At 42.8% G+C, this 16872-nt stretch overlaps 1 protein-coding gene across 3 annotated transcripts in view; it reads left to right on the top strand.

Moving 5' to 3' along the window:
* EGFR (epidermal growth factor receptor) overlaps positions 1 to 16872 on the top strand; it is a 159053-nt gene that overhangs the window by 104458 nt on the left and 37723 nt on the right. For all 3 annotated transcript variants that reach the window (XM_088063010.1, XM_005519095.3, XM_088063017.1), the window contains exons 2-11: positions 5555 to 5706; positions 7141 to 7327; positions 7989 to 8123; positions 9891 to 9959; positions 12203 to 12321; positions 13743 to 13884; positions 14571 to 14687; positions 15254 to 15380; positions 15476 to 15549; positions 16712 to 16802. In XM_088063010.1, coding sequence (XP_087919136.1) covers positions 5555 to 5706; positions 7141 to 7327; positions 7989 to 8123; positions 9891 to 9959; positions 12203 to 12321; positions 13743 to 13884; positions 14571 to 14687; positions 15254 to 15380; positions 15476 to 15549; positions 16712 to 16802 — 1213 coding nt within the window. The remainder of the gene's footprint in view (positions 1 to 5554; positions 5707 to 7140; positions 7328 to 7988; positions 8124 to 9890; positions 9960 to 12202; positions 12322 to 13742; positions 13885 to 14570; positions 14688 to 15253; positions 15381 to 15475; positions 15550 to 16711; positions 16803 to 16872) is intronic.

Below are 16872 nucleotides of genomic sequence, written 5' to 3'. Positions count from 1 at the left end.
GTTATAAGCTTAAATATCATTATTTTGATCATTTGACAGCCAGTAAGCTGCACATTGCTGGTTTCCTCTGCCGATTATGTGGATCTATTTGATAGCTGTTAAAAAAATGCCTGATTCAGAGGACCTGCCCTTATATGTGCATATTTATGCTTGAATGGCGAACTTCTTCATTTAATTTCTGAGGGCCCCTTAGATGAAGGTCCTCATAAAGTGGAAACAGTTTTTCCCCCAGGGAAGATCATGGAGGTGCAGGGTATGGCCAGGATCCCCTCTGTGTTGCGCAGGAGTGACCCAGGGGGTACAGGGGGCAAGGATTGGGGTGGTGTGATTGCTCATACAGACCCAAAATGAACAGTATTTCCTATAAAGCTATTCCAGTTTACTTGAAAGGTTTTCCTCCCACACTCTGATAAAGGTGTATGGGGTGTGTACAGCACTGATGGTGGCACACCCAGTAGCACTGTCTCCCTGGGCATTCAGTGGCAGCTTTGTATCCCAACCAAGCACCCAGCAAGGTACTGCTCTTCCGTGAAGTACCTAAAAGCAATCAAAAGTGAAATTAGTGCTAATGAGTTAGGAGAGAGGAACATTTATGAATGCACTGTCAGATTAAACAAATATCCCTTATCTACAAGTTTTGTGTTATTGTCAGTAATGGCTAGAAAACATGCAAAAGTATATAAATTAATCATACCAGGGCATATATAGTTATATATTATAAGTGACATATGAAGCATGGAAATGGACTTGCATATCTCTGAAATTGCCTTTGTGAGTTATTATTTTGATGTGTCTATCAGAGCTGAGGGGAGACTAACACAGGCTAAGCATGGATAGAAACAGAGGATGATTTGGGGATCAGTGATAATTTGGTTTCAAAGCATTCTCTGGGGTTTTTCTCAAGTCTGAGGCAAATATGTGTGACAGGCTTGGGACTTCAGTAATCCGAGATTTTCTGGGGAAAAGATGAAAACAGATTTACTTGTATCAATGCAATTGCTGCAGGGACCACTTTGTTTAATCTGAGCTTGTATGGATTTGGGAAAATATTGCTGCATAGCATTAAAGCTGTGTGGATGCCCTCTGTCTCCCTATGATCACTTGGGGAAAATGCCATTTAGGAAATGCTTTGGTTTCATGCTACTACTTCAGGCTGCACAAGAAAAACGTGGCCAAGGAGCAAAGGGAGGAACAAGCATGTCTGTGGACACACAGAAGGTTTTAGTAGCCAGGACAGCCAACCCCACACTTTTCATAAGTACAAAATTCAACAACTTCGCATTCATCAGTATAGCGTGCCTCTTTTCTGAGCCCTTTGATTGCTGCTGCCTTATGCAGCACCTGACATTGGGGTTGTTGCAGCAATATCCATATTTTTGTTAGGCTGTCTGTTGAGGTAATGCTGTAACAGATTCAAGCTCAACATCACTTTGGCATTTAGGAATTGCAGCATGTGGGCTAAAATCTATATCACATAGAATTTAAATGCTTCATGGTAGAAATCGCATGATGCTGCCCCGCAGAATTCTGGGGTTGACCCCATGTCACTGGAATGGTGGCTGGGGCTCTAAGAGTCTAGGAGATCACCCTGGCTGGGGTAGGAGAACCCTGCACTCCCAGCATGCAGCCCTGCTCTCAGCACTGCCACAGACAGCAGCCTCTGGGGACGTGCCCTCTATGTCAAAACTTTCCAGACCAGTTGTGTTTTTATTATATTAACATCACAGATAAAAGCAAAGCTTTCATCTCACAGGGATCAGCCCATGCCCCGAAGTTCAGTTCTGGATCCTGGCTTTTCTGCTGGTCAAGGATGTTCTAACCCTGAATGTTTTACTCTCCTTTATAGCTAAAATGTGTAAGTGTCCACATAGACCATATATTACATTGTACATGCTGCTATAGCCTCCAGCAGCGCCAAGCAAGTATCCACGCCCACCGCTGACTCCTAAACCTGGATAATGCTGGCTTTGCTACACATTGAAACAAAATTGCATATTATATGTAGAATTAGAATCTGTCCTTTAGAGGGCAAATAGGTTGAGTTCAATGGAGGTTAAATCAGAACAAATTCCATCCATTCAAGCATGCATGTCCCACTTAAAACTCTGCAGAGCAAGGTGAGCACCTCATTGTCTGTGCATTAGCCTCTGGCCAGAGTGGTATTCACACTGTGGTATTATATACAGATAATTATAGTGTGTATCTTTTTAGAACACAGTTTCCAGAAGCAAAGAAATTGCAGGAATGATGTTATTCATCAGATACAAGCAGGCCATTTTCTTTTCAAATGTTCTAGTTGGAAAATTATTCTGCGCCTTTGCCTGAGTTCAGTAATACTACTGCAGGGATTTACCTTGTTTTGTTTGATTAGGGTTTTATTTGCTCAGCATATACTGCTTATGACCCAGGTTCTCATTTGGTAAATATTGGTGCAGTGAAGTTCACTTTATGGGTGTACTTAGATCTCTTGTATCTCTTTGTGCAAACAAAAATTGGTGCATGAGGGAGAAGGCTCCACTGTGGTATTCGGACTGATACTCTGACATCCACACACTGTTGATTTCTTAACAGAAGCAGCCCTTTTTTTCCACTCTCCAGATTGTAGCTAACATCTCATCTACAGCTACTGTTTACTGGATGGAGGATGTGATGAGGGGACCAGTGGTTTTGCATGTAGCTTCAGACATCTTTGGTAGAGAGCCATCAAAGTGCTCTCTGCTCGCAGGACAGAGGGAAAAAAGTAGGTCCTGGGGGACCAAGCTGAAGCATTTTTAGAGTTTGTTATGTCTGAGTTTCCCTCTGCAGCTTCACAAGCAGGGAAGCTCTTTCTCCTGACTATTTGCTTCTGCCTCCTTGCTGTACTTTGAGTTGTTTCCAATGCATGGAGCACCATGGTGAACCAAATCAACAAGCTTTCCTGGGCTAAAAATACTCTCTGTCCAATTATTTATTTATTGTCCTATATTATTTGTAGCTTGGATTAACTCTTTGGCATGTTTTCCTGAGAGGTCCCATGGGAGAGGGAGAGGGAGAAGTGCGAGAGTAACCATGCCCTCTGACTGCTGCCTCAGCCGTGACCTAGTAAGCAGTGAAAAAGTCTAGTCTTTCTCAAGACAGCTGACCCAAGTTCAGAGCTCCAACACTTGTCTGATCCCAAGAGAAGCACATTCAAATGAGTGCAGTTTGTCTTAGGGGTTGTTTCAGCCAGCTGGGCTGTTTTGTTGTATGATCTGACCCGTGCCAAGCTGCAGAGAGTCAATCAAGGGCACAGGTGGCCGGGAGGATGCCACCAGAGAAAGCTCCTCCTTCCAGCCATCATCTGGTTCAGGTGTAGCATAAACACTGCAGCTTTTGCATTGGGCCTGTCTGGAGTATTAGGGCAGATCTTTGCTGGTAACCTCAGAGATGCAACAAGTGCATCAGGTCACTTGTGGACCCTGAAGACCACAGCAGGATGACATATATTTTTATTTCTGTGTGCAGTCTAAACTGCACCTGCTCCTGCATTGTGTTGGAGTGCTTTCCAAAATCACAGTGTTCTAAAGATCAGATGTGAGATGCCTAAACTGAGCATCCAAGCTGAGGTTTTTGAACAGTCTAAGAATCTGTTATTACTAGTTTTTCCTTGGTTATAGGGTAACATTGCTTAAAATTCAGGATGCCCTCTGGGATGACTCCTTGACTTTTCCAGTCAGTTTAAAGACTCTTCATCCCTGTCCCAGCAACAACACATTTTCCAGAGCAGACTAGCCATATGACAGTATTTCTAACTTTCAAAATATGACCACTCCACAGAGTAAGAACCTACCTGTGACTCTGATAATTTTTGGTCCTTATACTTGAAGCAGACAGCAAATACAGATTTGAAGTATGAACACAATGCAACAGTTGAGTTTGAAACTGGAACAGAAACTGAAACAGAAAATCTTACTTAGAATTTCTAAAGCAAATGTTAAGAAATTCAGAAATTCAAAATATATACAAAATGGTCAAGCAGCTTAGATGATGTACTTGTGTACTCACAGTGTTCCCATTTACCAGCAGATGCTGCTCTGATTCCAAACACTATAAATGTTTCCCTAGATGTATAATGAGAAATGACTGAGGAATGTGAGCGAACAGCCTTGCTTTTAACATGGTCCAGAGTATTTTAGTCTGTTATCACTGTAACTCCTAATGCTGATGATTGTGCTGAGAAGTACCACATGTTCAGTGAATAGTTTTGATGACTGGTAATTGTGTTTTTATCACTGTCATTACGTTGTTTTTCCTACTAATAAAGCATCAGTTGTTCGGTAAATCTTCAACAGGTGTTATCCTTTGTTACTAGAACTGAAACATATTTCCAGCTTTGTCAAGAGTCTTTGTTACTTGCTTTGCAGCACCCCAGTTTGTGATTGGTGCTTCTATGAATTATGGCTCTACAAAACTATCATTTCATGTTTTTATTTCTCCAAGTTAAAAGAATACAATTCTTCCGATGTGTTATGTAAAGCTGTGCAGTCAGGCTGGGGTTGCATTATACAAACGATGAGATAACAGCATCCTTTTGCTTCCACTGAAGAGCAAAGTGGAGCTGAAGGAGCCCCTGGAAGGGGTTGTGAAGCTCTTTACCACATTGTCTTCCATGTCATTCTCCTTTGCTCTGTATTAACATAACTGAGAGATGTGTTCATTTTGACCCCCTGTAGGGACAGCCCAGGGAATGACTGTATAAGTACAGAATTTTTGAGGGTTGTGTCTGGTGTTTTTCTTCAGAGCAATTTTGCATTTTGCTCATTCATTGCAATCAAATACAATGATGTTAACTTTTTTCAGTTCCTCTTGATTTAATATAAAGCAAAGTGATATAATTTCAGGAGGGGATTAATTTTTTCATCATGCTGTTATAAATATTTGGAATCTCAGTGGTGCTCTGTGTGACACCTCTTCCTTCCCCACCAGGCAGAAGTGGATTTGAGTGCCAAAGATGAATATGCCAGAAAATCTCCTGAATCTGTCATACTCCCAAAATGTCAGAGTGGCAAGAGATGTGTAAGCCCTGGAGGTTCAGTTAGGCCTTAAAACCCGAATTTATGGCTTAAGGAGTCCTTCAGGAAGCCCTCCTTCCTCCTTCTGAGTTTACAAGGAGACCCAATGCCCCTGAAAGTAATGTGAAATAGGTCCTCAGGGCAATCACCTTTGGTGGTACTTGGCAGCATGTCAGTTTCAGTAGTGTTCATTGGAACTGTGTCAGTGTCCTCAGGAACTGAGTTATGCCTGTGATACAGAAAACTTGGTGATACCTGTGTACAAAAGCCTAGTATTGAAGATTTTCTATAACAGAAAGTGATGGAGGGTTATTCCAGCTCTAAATTCTGGTACATCTCTGTCCCTGGGAAACACTGCATACTTCCTACACTACTGCCATTAGAGTCATGACAGATAATGTTCTTGTTTCTTATGAAGCTGATGCTTAACTTACTGTGGTTCTTTTAAAGATAAGGGAACAACAAGTCCTTGTCCCGTAGTTATTCTTCCTTTCCTTCATGGAGCTTTCTCCTTTGCTTCACAGTTTGTCAAGGGACGAATAACAAGCTGACCCAGCTGGGACATGTGGAAGACCATTTCACCAGCCTGCAGAGGATGTACAATAATTGTGAGGTGGTACTCAGCAACCTGGAGATTACATATGTGGAGCACAATCGTGACCTCTCTTTCCTGAAGGTTAGTGTTCATGGCCAGCAGGGCCTTCTCTGCTACAACAAATCCTACTCCATTTTATAAGTGCAAAGGATCAGCTGCTGATAAAATTCTGTCTTGATCCAAAAGTGTAGCTAGTTAATGTGAGAGGAATCACAGCCTACAGTCTAAGCATACTTGTAGGCTGCAGGATGCACTCAACCCTACTATACAAATCAGGTACTTTGAGAAATAGCTTTTCAAGCACTTGCCAGCCTGTGCTGGGTGCTATGCAGAGGGGTTTCTTCTTATTTATAATTAGAATTACATCCTTACCTGTTGCCTCAGAGAGCAAAAGGCTTTGTGGTGCTGTTGGGCAAAGCAAAGCACAAAGCGAGTGGCAGATTTTGAAGTGTGGAGGCCTTTTCCCTGCCCTCCAAACTGTCATCCTTTCCCCTGTCATGGTGGTGAGTGCCTCTCCAGCCTGAAGTGCTCACACCCTCAGCAGGCAGGCAAGCCCTGTGCAATAACTTCCCACATGGATTCTTCAAGTGATCTTCAAGATAATCCCCTGTGATTGACACATGGGCTACTCCCATCTCAACATTTTTTTTGTGCACAAGTTCACGGGCAAATTAAGGCAAGCTGAGGAGGGAGTGAACAGAGCTGCCACAGCATGGGGAGGTGCCATGGCTGACATGGGGACCTCCAGGTTCTCCACCAGCAAGCAAGATCAATAAATCTATGGTTTGAACACATGGGTTGCAAATATGGTATTGCCATTCTTCTTTCCCAAACACACCTGATCACGGAGCTCAGGGTTCCAAGGAACATAACAAGTCTCTTGAAAATTTACTGGTAGTCTTCATAGAAAAGGAAAATATCCTAAGTATTAGTCTGAAGGATTTTCATTTACGGTGATTTTTGTAGGGGGTAGACATGCATACTCTTCACAGTGCAAGACAAGGATTCACCCACATGCAGGAACAGTACCTCACTTGTCTTTTTGTCCTGTAAAGATATATATTATTTTAAAAGGAGAAGGTTGCCTTTTCTTCCCTTCTGATGAGTAAGGGAAGGGGCACAGGAGAGACAGTGTAAAAGCCTGAATCAGGTGGCATCTGTGTGCTGCCAGTTGTTGAAGGCTAGGCAAGTGTTTATGGGAAGCATCACAGTTGCCATTGCATGCATGCTTGCTCTTTTCTCCTGATACCTTAGTCAGCCCCACTTACCCTTACTTGGGGACAGAACAGGGATGGCCCCCTGGTAGCTGCTGAAAGGGTGAGTTTATACATGCTTAACCACCAAGGTTTTTCACATATTCCCTTTTTCTTCTTATATTTATTTATTTATAATGAGATTAAGTGGTCTGTCATTTCTTAAAATTGAAAGATGGTGGATTGGAGGAGTGGGAGGAGGAAAGCAGTTATTGAAGAATTCTATGGATTAAGCACCTTGTTTCTTATGTTGCTCTCTCAGACAATACAGGAGGTTGCAGGCTACGTGCTCATCGCACTTAACATGGTGGATGTCATTCCCCTTGAGAACCTCCAGATCATCCGAGGCAATGTGCTGTATGACAACTCTTACGCCCTGGCAGTTTTATCCAACTACCACATGAATAAAACCCAGGGGCTCCGACAGCTGCCAATGAAGCGGCTTTCAGGTGAGACACAGGCAAGAGGCAGAGGCACCTCTAAAGCCAACTTCAACTGTCAGCTCATTGTTGTCAAGATCTGTTGGAGGTTGCCCCTCAAAGTCATATGCCATCAAACCCCCCACTTTAAAAACAAGGATCTGAATGCAGTTTTCTAGTTGCTTTCCTGCTAGTCAGTCTTCTGCAAAAGACAAAGAAAATTCATCAAGATTAATCTTTGTTCCCAAAACAGGCAAAGAAGCATCCATTTGTTGTTTTATATTGTTTGATTCCAGTGAATGTATATCAATAGTTTCTGTTAGATCCCTGTGGGAACTGGTGATGTGTGTGTCTCACATGGTCTCTGGCTGTGCACACCAACAGTGCCTACTCTGCTGAGCGCTGTGGGTCCTAGAGGTGGCACCAGGCAGGAAATTACACTTAGTGGCATCTTCATGGCACCTGAGAAAAGCTTACTCTCCAGAACATGTCAGTCTGATCCTGGTGTTGGTTACACTGTCAGGAGTGTTGATGCCCTGCAGATTGTTCTTTTCTGTCAGTATCATGTGACTAAGGTGGAGAAAGATGTAACTTACATCTCTTTCTTTAAATCAGAGATGTTTTGGGGATGTCTCTGGGGCAAATTAGGGATTTGCACCACTTAGCAAATTTTTTTTGGTTTCTGTAACAGAAATTCTCAATGGAGGTGTTAAAATCAGCAACAACCCCAAACTGTGCAACATGGACACTGTTCTTTGGAATGACATCATTGACACAAGCAAGAAGCCTCCCACAGTGCTTGAATTTGCAAGCAACCTATCTTCTTGTGAGTATTAACTTACCAGAAGTGCTATGTGTCCCCCTCTATTTCAGAGAGTAAAATTAACATTCCATCTTTCATGTAGTGGGTTCCTGGTCCAACAATTTCTAGCAAAGGCCACCAAGCCCTGTTCCAAGAGAAGTGCTTTCATTTCTGCACCACTGGCCTAAGACAGAACTTTTCATGGTGGCTAGGTCCTTAATGCATAGCTCAGCAAAGTTTTTGGGAATGTTCCCCTTGGTTTAAGACAGTATCCTGAATATGTGCTCAGCTCAGAAAAACATGCATTAATTTGCTTTCCAGCAATCTTCTGTTTACAATGTAAGGCTCTGGTCTAGAAAAGCCATATGGGTAGCTTCGTGGAGTTACTCGAAGCCTTTTGGGAGCTAAGGCCCAAGTTGAATGACATAAAATTCTCCTGTTTTGGGCTGCACAGATTACCCTGGAACAAGTAATAATAAACAGGTAGATAAATCTGACACTTCAGATCAACAGGGAGATGAGGGGAGATTTAAAAGTTTGTACAGCATTTGCTTAGAGGAGGCTCAAGCTAATCCTTCAGCCTTATGAGTCCCTTGTAAAATCCCCAGCCATTTCACAGAAAGGAGGGTTTATTTTCATTTCTGAGCATTTCATTTCTGGCACTATAAATTGGCAGGAAAACGTATTTTCTTTATCTTCTTCCAGTTGCATAATTGCCTGAGAGCTAATAGCCAACTTCTGTGTTGACTTATTTTTCTACGGAGCCCTGGCGTAATCAAGGAGTTGCAAACTATACATGTCAGCACAGGAGTTTGGCTCTGTACACCACAGAAATGTTAACCTTTAACTTTTCAACTTAAAAAAAAAGAAGTTCTTTGGTTCCACACCAAATCAATCAATTCTTGGACAAGTATTGGCATTTGTTCAGCTATTTGATGGCTGACGGGGGGAAGGAGAATCAGATGCTGCTAGTGGGAAGAAACACTCCAGTAGGAAATGCCTTTTAAATGTAGTGAATTCCACATTAATCTGCTAAGACAGCCTTTTATGGCTTTAATAATGGTCCCATACTCTTTGTTGGGATAAAAATAAGTTGTTTCTCTGGGACTTTGCTTGTCATTAAGAGAAAGAAGAAGAAAGAACAGAGCAAGGAGAGAGAAATGAGAAAGAACCCAGCACTGAACCCTCGAGATCAGGCAAGGTGTCTGTCCATCCTGCCCACCCTTCCATCAGTTGTCCATCTGTAGCATAGTCCTACACAAGAAGTGTTTTTGGCAGAGGGTGGGAGGAGGGCGCAAAGCAGACAAGTCAAATTACTTTGTGGTCAGAGTAGCTGGCAATTGCCCGTGAATCCAGTTGGATTTGTTTTCTTTCTAGAGCTGCCTTGTTCAGAAACACTGATTTACATGTGGCCTGTAGTGAGCAGCTGGCACATGCCTGACTTCAAGCTGGTGGTGACTTGCCATTGCATGAAAACCCCAGCAGAAGGGCCAGCTGGGCAGTAGCTGAGATTCCTGTTCCTGGGAAAAATATGCCTCTTTCGTAAGCTAGACTGGCTGGGTGTTGTGCTTGCTTGCTCAAAGGTGTGGAGGTGGAGAACTGCACATAGGAAAGCAGAGGTGTACAAAGGAAAACGAATTCAGCTCTCAAATTTTTTGAGCACTGTTATATAGGTGCTTCCTACCCTGCTTTATTGGGAAGGAAATCTCAAGTCATTGTTTTCTGTTGCTCATGGTACAACATTGCTGTTTTCTTTGTTTACAGAATATCATACTCTCTCTTGTGTTTTAGGTCCCAAATGCCATCAGAACTGCACAGAAGACCACTGCTGGGGCCCAGGCCAGCAAAACTGCCAGACATGTAAGCCTGCAGATTAGTTAAGAAATAGCTTGCGTGCACTAGCATACATACTACATTTCTGTCAACTGAAAACCTAACCATAATTATGCAGGTGGGGTGCTTGCCTGATACTAAGAGAGCAGCAGAAACATCCATTTACAAGCGCCTGAGATTTTGCAACAGTTTATTTTTCCTAAAGTAAAGGTTGAGGAGGAACACCATGACAATTTGTTTTGCTGCTTTTTTTTTCCTCTAAAAATTTGGGAAATACACTCAGTTTTGTTTTGTGAAAAGATCAGTGGAAAATATGTTGATCTAGACATAATGCAAATGGAAGCAACATCCTACATTCAGTTTTCTATTGCAAATATTCACCTGAACCTAAGTATTTTGTCTACAATTATCAAGCCAAATTTGTATGACTTATAGCTTGAGGAAAGAGGAGCATATGCCTTTCCTGTCTTCATTTAGGGTAGGCTTCAGTTTTTGCCAGTTGGCTCTCTGAGCACAGTTTGGCTCTCAGGGTGGACAGTGGCTGTGCATACAAAGCCCTTCCTGGGTTGATTCCTGTAGCTGAGGCTGCACAGCTGTCCCAGGACCTTGCGAAACCTCAGGTCTCAGCCCTGCAAGCTTCCTGCAAGCATTTACAAACCCTCACTGGAATCAGGAGGTTGACGAGTGCATAAAACAAAACCTTTTGTGGGCTCTTGCTCGCCTCTCCAGGCATTTGAGAATCTGGCCAATTGAAAATGGATTGCACATTTCCATATGTGGGAAAGTTTGGGGGATATGTCTCTTTCTTCTGGAAATGAACGTGGAATACTCTATATGAAGTAAAAATGTTTGATGTGATATATGTTTCCAGCAGGAAACTCTAGTCAATAGTTATCAAAGAGATTAGGTGCTTTATTCCCCTGCTAATTCTTATGAAAAAATTGTATCAAAATGCTGTTCATGTAGAACAATGTGCCTTTTATTCCCCTGTTTCTAGTTGAATGGAGGAGTTGCTATCAGAGAAGCTAATGCATACTGTGGAAATAATCTGTTTCCTTGAAAATATACTACCTTGCATACAGGTCTACAGGAAAAAAAAAATAATACAGTTTGGATACAGAACTGTGTAAAGAAAAAAGAATATATGATTTTAAAAAGTCACTGTCATGTACCCTGTAGCTGGCTATTTTTTGAAATAATTTTCTGTTAATTAACAGCCATGGTTTTCATACTTACAGGAATTCCTGATAATATTGTAACTCATTTATGCTAACTGTGAAGCTGATAACAGTTAGCACAGTGCACAGCTGAAATGCTCAGGGTGCTGTATGAAGCAGAGTAGCTGTCAGATTCTTCTGGCACCTTATGCCAGGTTCCGAGGATCAGTAATTTTTAATTTTTAATTTTAAATCTTTTTTCTAGAGAACAAACGATCCCATTTTGGGTCTCTAGTACAAAAACATGCTAGCAATTCATTTTTGGGTTTTTTTTTAATATTGTTCTGATTATCCTTTTCTCTGCTTTGATATTCAAATGGAGAAACTTTCCCAATTCTCCACAAAATATTGCAGGCAGTTTTTGCTTCTCTGCAAAAAGCTGGACCAGGGCCAGTTAGTTCTTCCTTTGGGTTGTTGCACTGGTGCAAACCCTGAGGGAGTTGTGTAATGAAGATAAAATTTGGCCAAGGATTTGAACATTAAAGAAAAAGAATTCAATGTGTTCATGAAATCTGCTTGCTGAGTCTCCCCTATCTCTGCACATTTTGGAAATATTCTATTGCATTAAAGGGACATTTTACAGCACCACACCAATGATGTACAGTTTCCAGTTATAGTACAGAGTCTTGGCAATTCTGCCACATTGTTTTTCCCAAAGTTAGCACCAATAATAGTAAATTCTATCAATGAAATGGAGACAGATTCTACCCTGTTGCCCAGCTATATGGTGCAATGACTCTGTCACAGAGTTTTACTTGGTCTAAGCATTGATGCAACAGGGTTGTTCTTTCTAAGCAGGACATACTTCCTGGCTGGAATCAAGACTTCTTAGCACCTCATAAGAGCCAAGATAATTACAGGCTGAACATGACCCCTTCTTACCACCACCCACACTTGCTCTCACCCTTCCCAAACTTTGGCCTTAAATGAGGACAGAACATTTTCCAATGAGGAAAATCTAGAACAGAACCTGCACCAAACCCTTTCTCCATATTTCTTGATCTCATTGCAGCAAAACAGCTGATGTTTTTAATTTTTTCTTGTATCTTCCAGTAACAAAAGTCATCTGTGCTCAGCAGTGCTCTGGTCGGTGCAGGGGGAAGGTGCCCAGCGACTGCTGCCACAACCAGTGTGCTGCGGGGTGCACTGGCCCTCGGGAGAGTGACTGCCTGGTAATGATGCTAGACCACCACCATAAGGGCTTCAATCCCTGACACAGCAAGCAGGGCTTTCAGCTGCATGTCCTCTAGCCTTCTTTAGCCCCAGAAGGCCTCCTGAGAGATGCTGCCCTGGGGGGTGCTCCGGGGCTTCCCTGCATGGGTGGTTGTTTGGGAGGGAAGATGACATGAATTTCACAGCACCCTTAGCTGGTGTTTACTGGCTCTGCCCATGGACCTTCCTAGTGTGCTCCAAACCGGTGTTAGTGCCTTTGACTGCCCGGTGAGTTCAGCCTTGTTGCAGAGCATCTAAGTGTTTGCTGTAGGCAACTTGCCCACGTGAGCAGGTCCACGGGCCCACAGCTGCCCCCATGGTGCAGCAGTCTTCCAGGCCAGCACAGCTTTGCCTTGTACTCCTTAGCACTAGTGAGTAATAATCTTTGTTTACTAAAGCAAAAACTTGTACAGGAAGTAAGAAGCAAAGGATCTTCATTTTTTTGCTTTTCACCAAACTTCACGCATGAAATCTGGGTTTCCCTTTCTGCCTGTGACTTACCACAAAAGCACTGTGTTTGGGGAACCCTGAGGCAGTGAAGAGAGAAGAAACCAATGGAGCTTCTTTAGGGAATAAAGGTCCCATTGCTTTTCCACAAGAGTTTCAGGTGTTTGGTGCATGCTGTGGTTTTAACTCTTCCCTGTTTGCACTATACTTTATTCCGAATTAAGTGACATCTCAGTAATCACCATAGAAATCATCCGACCTGGATTTTATTGTTGTTACCTGTATTCCTGGTTTCCTTTTAAGATGGCTATGATCCCCTTGCTAGCTCACAGAGAAGACAGTTACTCTCTCTCATCTGGAAAGCCAAGGGAGAAGAAAGGGAAAAAGACAGTCATTATTAATTTGATGCAGATTTAGATTGGAAGAACCAACATGCCCTTCATAAATGCCTGTTAAATTGTTCATTACCTGCAGCCAAATATAATGGCTTGAGTTTAATATTTAGCCAGAAAAGTCAGTAATTGGCAGGAAGGGACTTGATTTGATTTAGGTTATTAAAAACTGGCCAAGAAAAGTACAGTTTGTCTTGATCTGGTTGCTGCTTGTAGGGAAAATTTTTCTGTCTAAGGTATGCAGATTTACTCCTGTTCCCACGTGAATCCCAGCAGCTCTCCACCAGAGTGCCAAGGTTTCTTGTTCAGAAAAAGAAAAGCTTATGATTTCTTTTTTAAAAAATACTGAACTCAGTTTGCCCAGCCTGAAGCAATCTTTCAACTTCAAAGCCTGAGGGACCATCCCTGTAGATGCTTGGGGTTTTCATTAGAGCTAAGCAGGAAGCAGGTGAGGCCATCAGAGTGTTTTGAAGACCTGATGTAAAATCACTGTCACTTTTTAAGGAGAAGGCAGTTTAATAGGTGCTGTTGTTCAATGACAGGCATGCCGCAAGTTTCGGGATGATGCTACGTGCAAGGATACATGTCCCCCATTGGTCCTGTATAACCCCACCACTTACCAGATGGATGTGAACCCTGAAGGAAAATACAGCTTTGGAGCCACTTGTGTGAAGGAATGTCCACGTAAGTTCATTTCAGGTTGCAGCCCCAGAGGAGGTGGGGAGTTGGAGAAAAGGGGGAAGGGTTCTATGTCATCCCTCTGTGCTGTGGTCAGGTGAAAGAGCACTTGTTAATCTCCAGCGCCTCTGGGAACTGAGAACAGGTGACAAAGTGAGCCTCTTCAAACAGTCTGCATCCATCCCCTTGCCTGATTTTTAATCTTTGCATTTTGACTTCAGAAAATATTTCTCTTAGTGAAGAAAAAGGCATCTTCTGAAAACCATTAAAACAATGGCTATATGAGATCAATTCTATGGATTACCAAAGCATTATCAACTCTTAACTGGTTTTTAATTAGGACTGTTAAAAATTGATTTTAACTCTGTCTCAAGGCCTGTGATCACTGTTTTCTCTACAGATGCTTTCTTTTCCTTTCTTGCTGTTCCATTTCTGTATTTTTTTAATCCACCAAGACTTGAATGTTGTTTTATCCTTCTGTGACCATTCCCCTCTCTGTAAAATGGTGATAGCACTGTATGTTCATCTGCCTTCAAATAATGTTTGTAATGTTCATAGTCAACACCTGTACTTTCCTGAGTGTGCCAAAAGCTCAAACCCCCTTTTTCTTACAAGTCTTGAAGCGCTTGTCTGGCCCTCAAAGCATCCCTCTTGTATTATTTCAGTCACCTTTGTATCCCTTTTTTTTCCAGACAACTATGTGGTGACAGACCATGGCTCCTGCGTTCGCTCGTGCAATGCTGATACTTATGAAGTGGAAGAAAATGGTGTTCGGAAATGTAAAAAGTGTGATGGGCTATGCAGCAAAGGTATAAAAAGCATGGAATAAACCAGTAGGGCTTTGAGATGATAGAGAACTTACTAGGAAAAGTGCTGGGAGTTTTGATCTTAGTTAAGTGCAAGTTCAGTATAAATCAGATCCAGTGATAGCTTGGAGATCCGACAAGTGGTTTGATCAGAAGGCATGACTGTGGAACAGGCTCTCCAGATGGGATACACCACAAGTACAGTAGATAAACTGTGTGTTGTGTGCATGGACAGCTTGCACGTCAGCCTTCTCCTCCCTTTGTCCTTCCCAGTGTCTCATCAAGGGGGATGGAAATGGGACAAAGAGAGAAGGGAGTGTGCCAGAGCCTGTGTGCAGAGATGCTCAGACCAGAGCTGCACAGCTGGGCAAGCAGGAAGCAGTTATCCAGTGGCACTTTCTGAAAAGCAAAAATAGGCAAAAGATCTATGAAACTCAGAGTGGTAGGTTTGACAGTACAGGAATTCTTTCTGAACTCATGGCTCCTTCATGTTTCTACCCTGACATGTGACTGGGCTTCATTTTTGTCCCCCCTGACTTTTGTATCTCTCCTTTATCCTTCCATCACAGTGTGCAATGGCATCGGAATAGGTGAGCTTAAAGGGATCCTCTCCATAAATGCCACAAATATTGACTCCTTCAAAAACTGTACCAAGATCAATGGGGACGTCAGCATTCTCCCAGTTGCATTTCTAGGGTGAGTTACCTGCTGGCCATCAAGCACTGAAAGAAAAGGGCCGGGGAAAATCCAGGCTAAGCCGTTCTCCCAATTTCTCATTCTGTTTGTTTCAGTGATGCCTTCACGAAGACCCTACCTTTAGATCCCAAGAAGTTGGATGTCTTCAAAACAGTCAAAGAAATATCAGGTTAGCAGTGAATTTAAGCTGAGGTGTTTTTTGACTGATACTGCCAAAAACAAATGGAAAGGAGGGAAATTTTTTAAGCACATGAAGAGAAGTGCATGCAAAGTGTTTCTTGTCTCTGAGCTAACAAGGGTCACTCTTAACCAAGGTGGTCAGCAGCACCTTGCCAGCATTACGCCCACATAACCCATACTAGTCTTCTATCCAAGGTGTGTGGTTTGGCCAGAATATCCCTTCTGCTGAACTGTCAGCCCTAGAGAAGAGTAAAAGCCGTGGAGATCCTCAGCCACCCAAGAAGCATGTGGTGATGCAGAGGCGTGCCACTCCAACTAAAAAAAGCCAAGTGTGTTGCTATTTGTGGAAAACGTTTCAGCAGCTCCTTAGGGAAGCATGCTCAGTGGCTTGCGTCATCCTTATGGAGACACCCTCTCCAGCCTGAGGAGCTCTTCCTTGGGGTGAATTTGTCTCCATGAGCACAAAGCAGCCAGCAGAGCACTCAGCCACTGTCTTGCACCAAGTATCAATTAAAATTGTGTTCAACCCATTATGAAATGAATGTAACATCAGGGCTAGGTCTGCAGACACGACTTCAGCTCTCCTGTTCTTTCTCCCTCACCTGTGTGGTTCCCTTCAGGGTAGCAATGACTAGCTGCAGCATACAGCAGCCTGCAATTTTCCAAATTCTCCCCTTCCTCCCAAACACCTCAGCTGAGCAGGGAATTCTGCTTGCCTCAGAAAATTCACAAGTAGATAGTCTGCTCTGTTCCCACTTTTCAGTTTTCCTCTTCCCTGAGGTCAGCTGAAAAATGGGATAGAGTGCTGCCTTTCTCCCACAGATCCAGTCTGCAGCCTCTCAGCCAGGGCATCTACTGACTGGTAAGAGCCATCGTTGCTGGTGACCCAGTGTGGCAGGATGTGCAGCTCTGTTACACTCCTAAGCCTTCATGGTGGACTAAGAAGTAAACTGTTTATAAAACAGGGTTTAAAAATATCTCCTTGCTCTCTAAAATGTCATGTTAGACTTTGAGATCCTTCAGATAAGCATAGGGAAAGTACAAGCACCTTCTCCTGATGCAGGATTTGCTACGAGAAGGTTCTGCTGCCAGTACTAATGGTGAGTTCATTTCCATTACAATTATTTCTTAATCTTCTTTTCCTCTTTCAGGATTTCTGTTGATTCAAGCCTGGCCTGAGAATGCTACTGATCTCTATGCTTTTGAAAATCTGGAGATTATACGAGGCAGAACAAAGCAACAGTAAGTAAATCATGTGCCACATCCACTCTAAGAGGAGCCTTGTTTTGAGCTGCTCTTGTCTGAGCCCACC

Source organism: Pseudopodoces humilis, chromosome 1, assembly GCF_049639895.1.
Source record: "Pseudopodoces humilis isolate 2021_Gansu_Grassland_sample_001 chromosome 1, ASM4963989v1, whole genome shotgun sequence".
Lineage (NCBI taxonomy): Eukaryota > Metazoa > Chordata > Aves > Passeriformes > Paridae > Pseudopodoces > Pseudopodoces humilis.
This window is presented reverse-complemented; position numbering and strand designations above follow the sequence as displayed.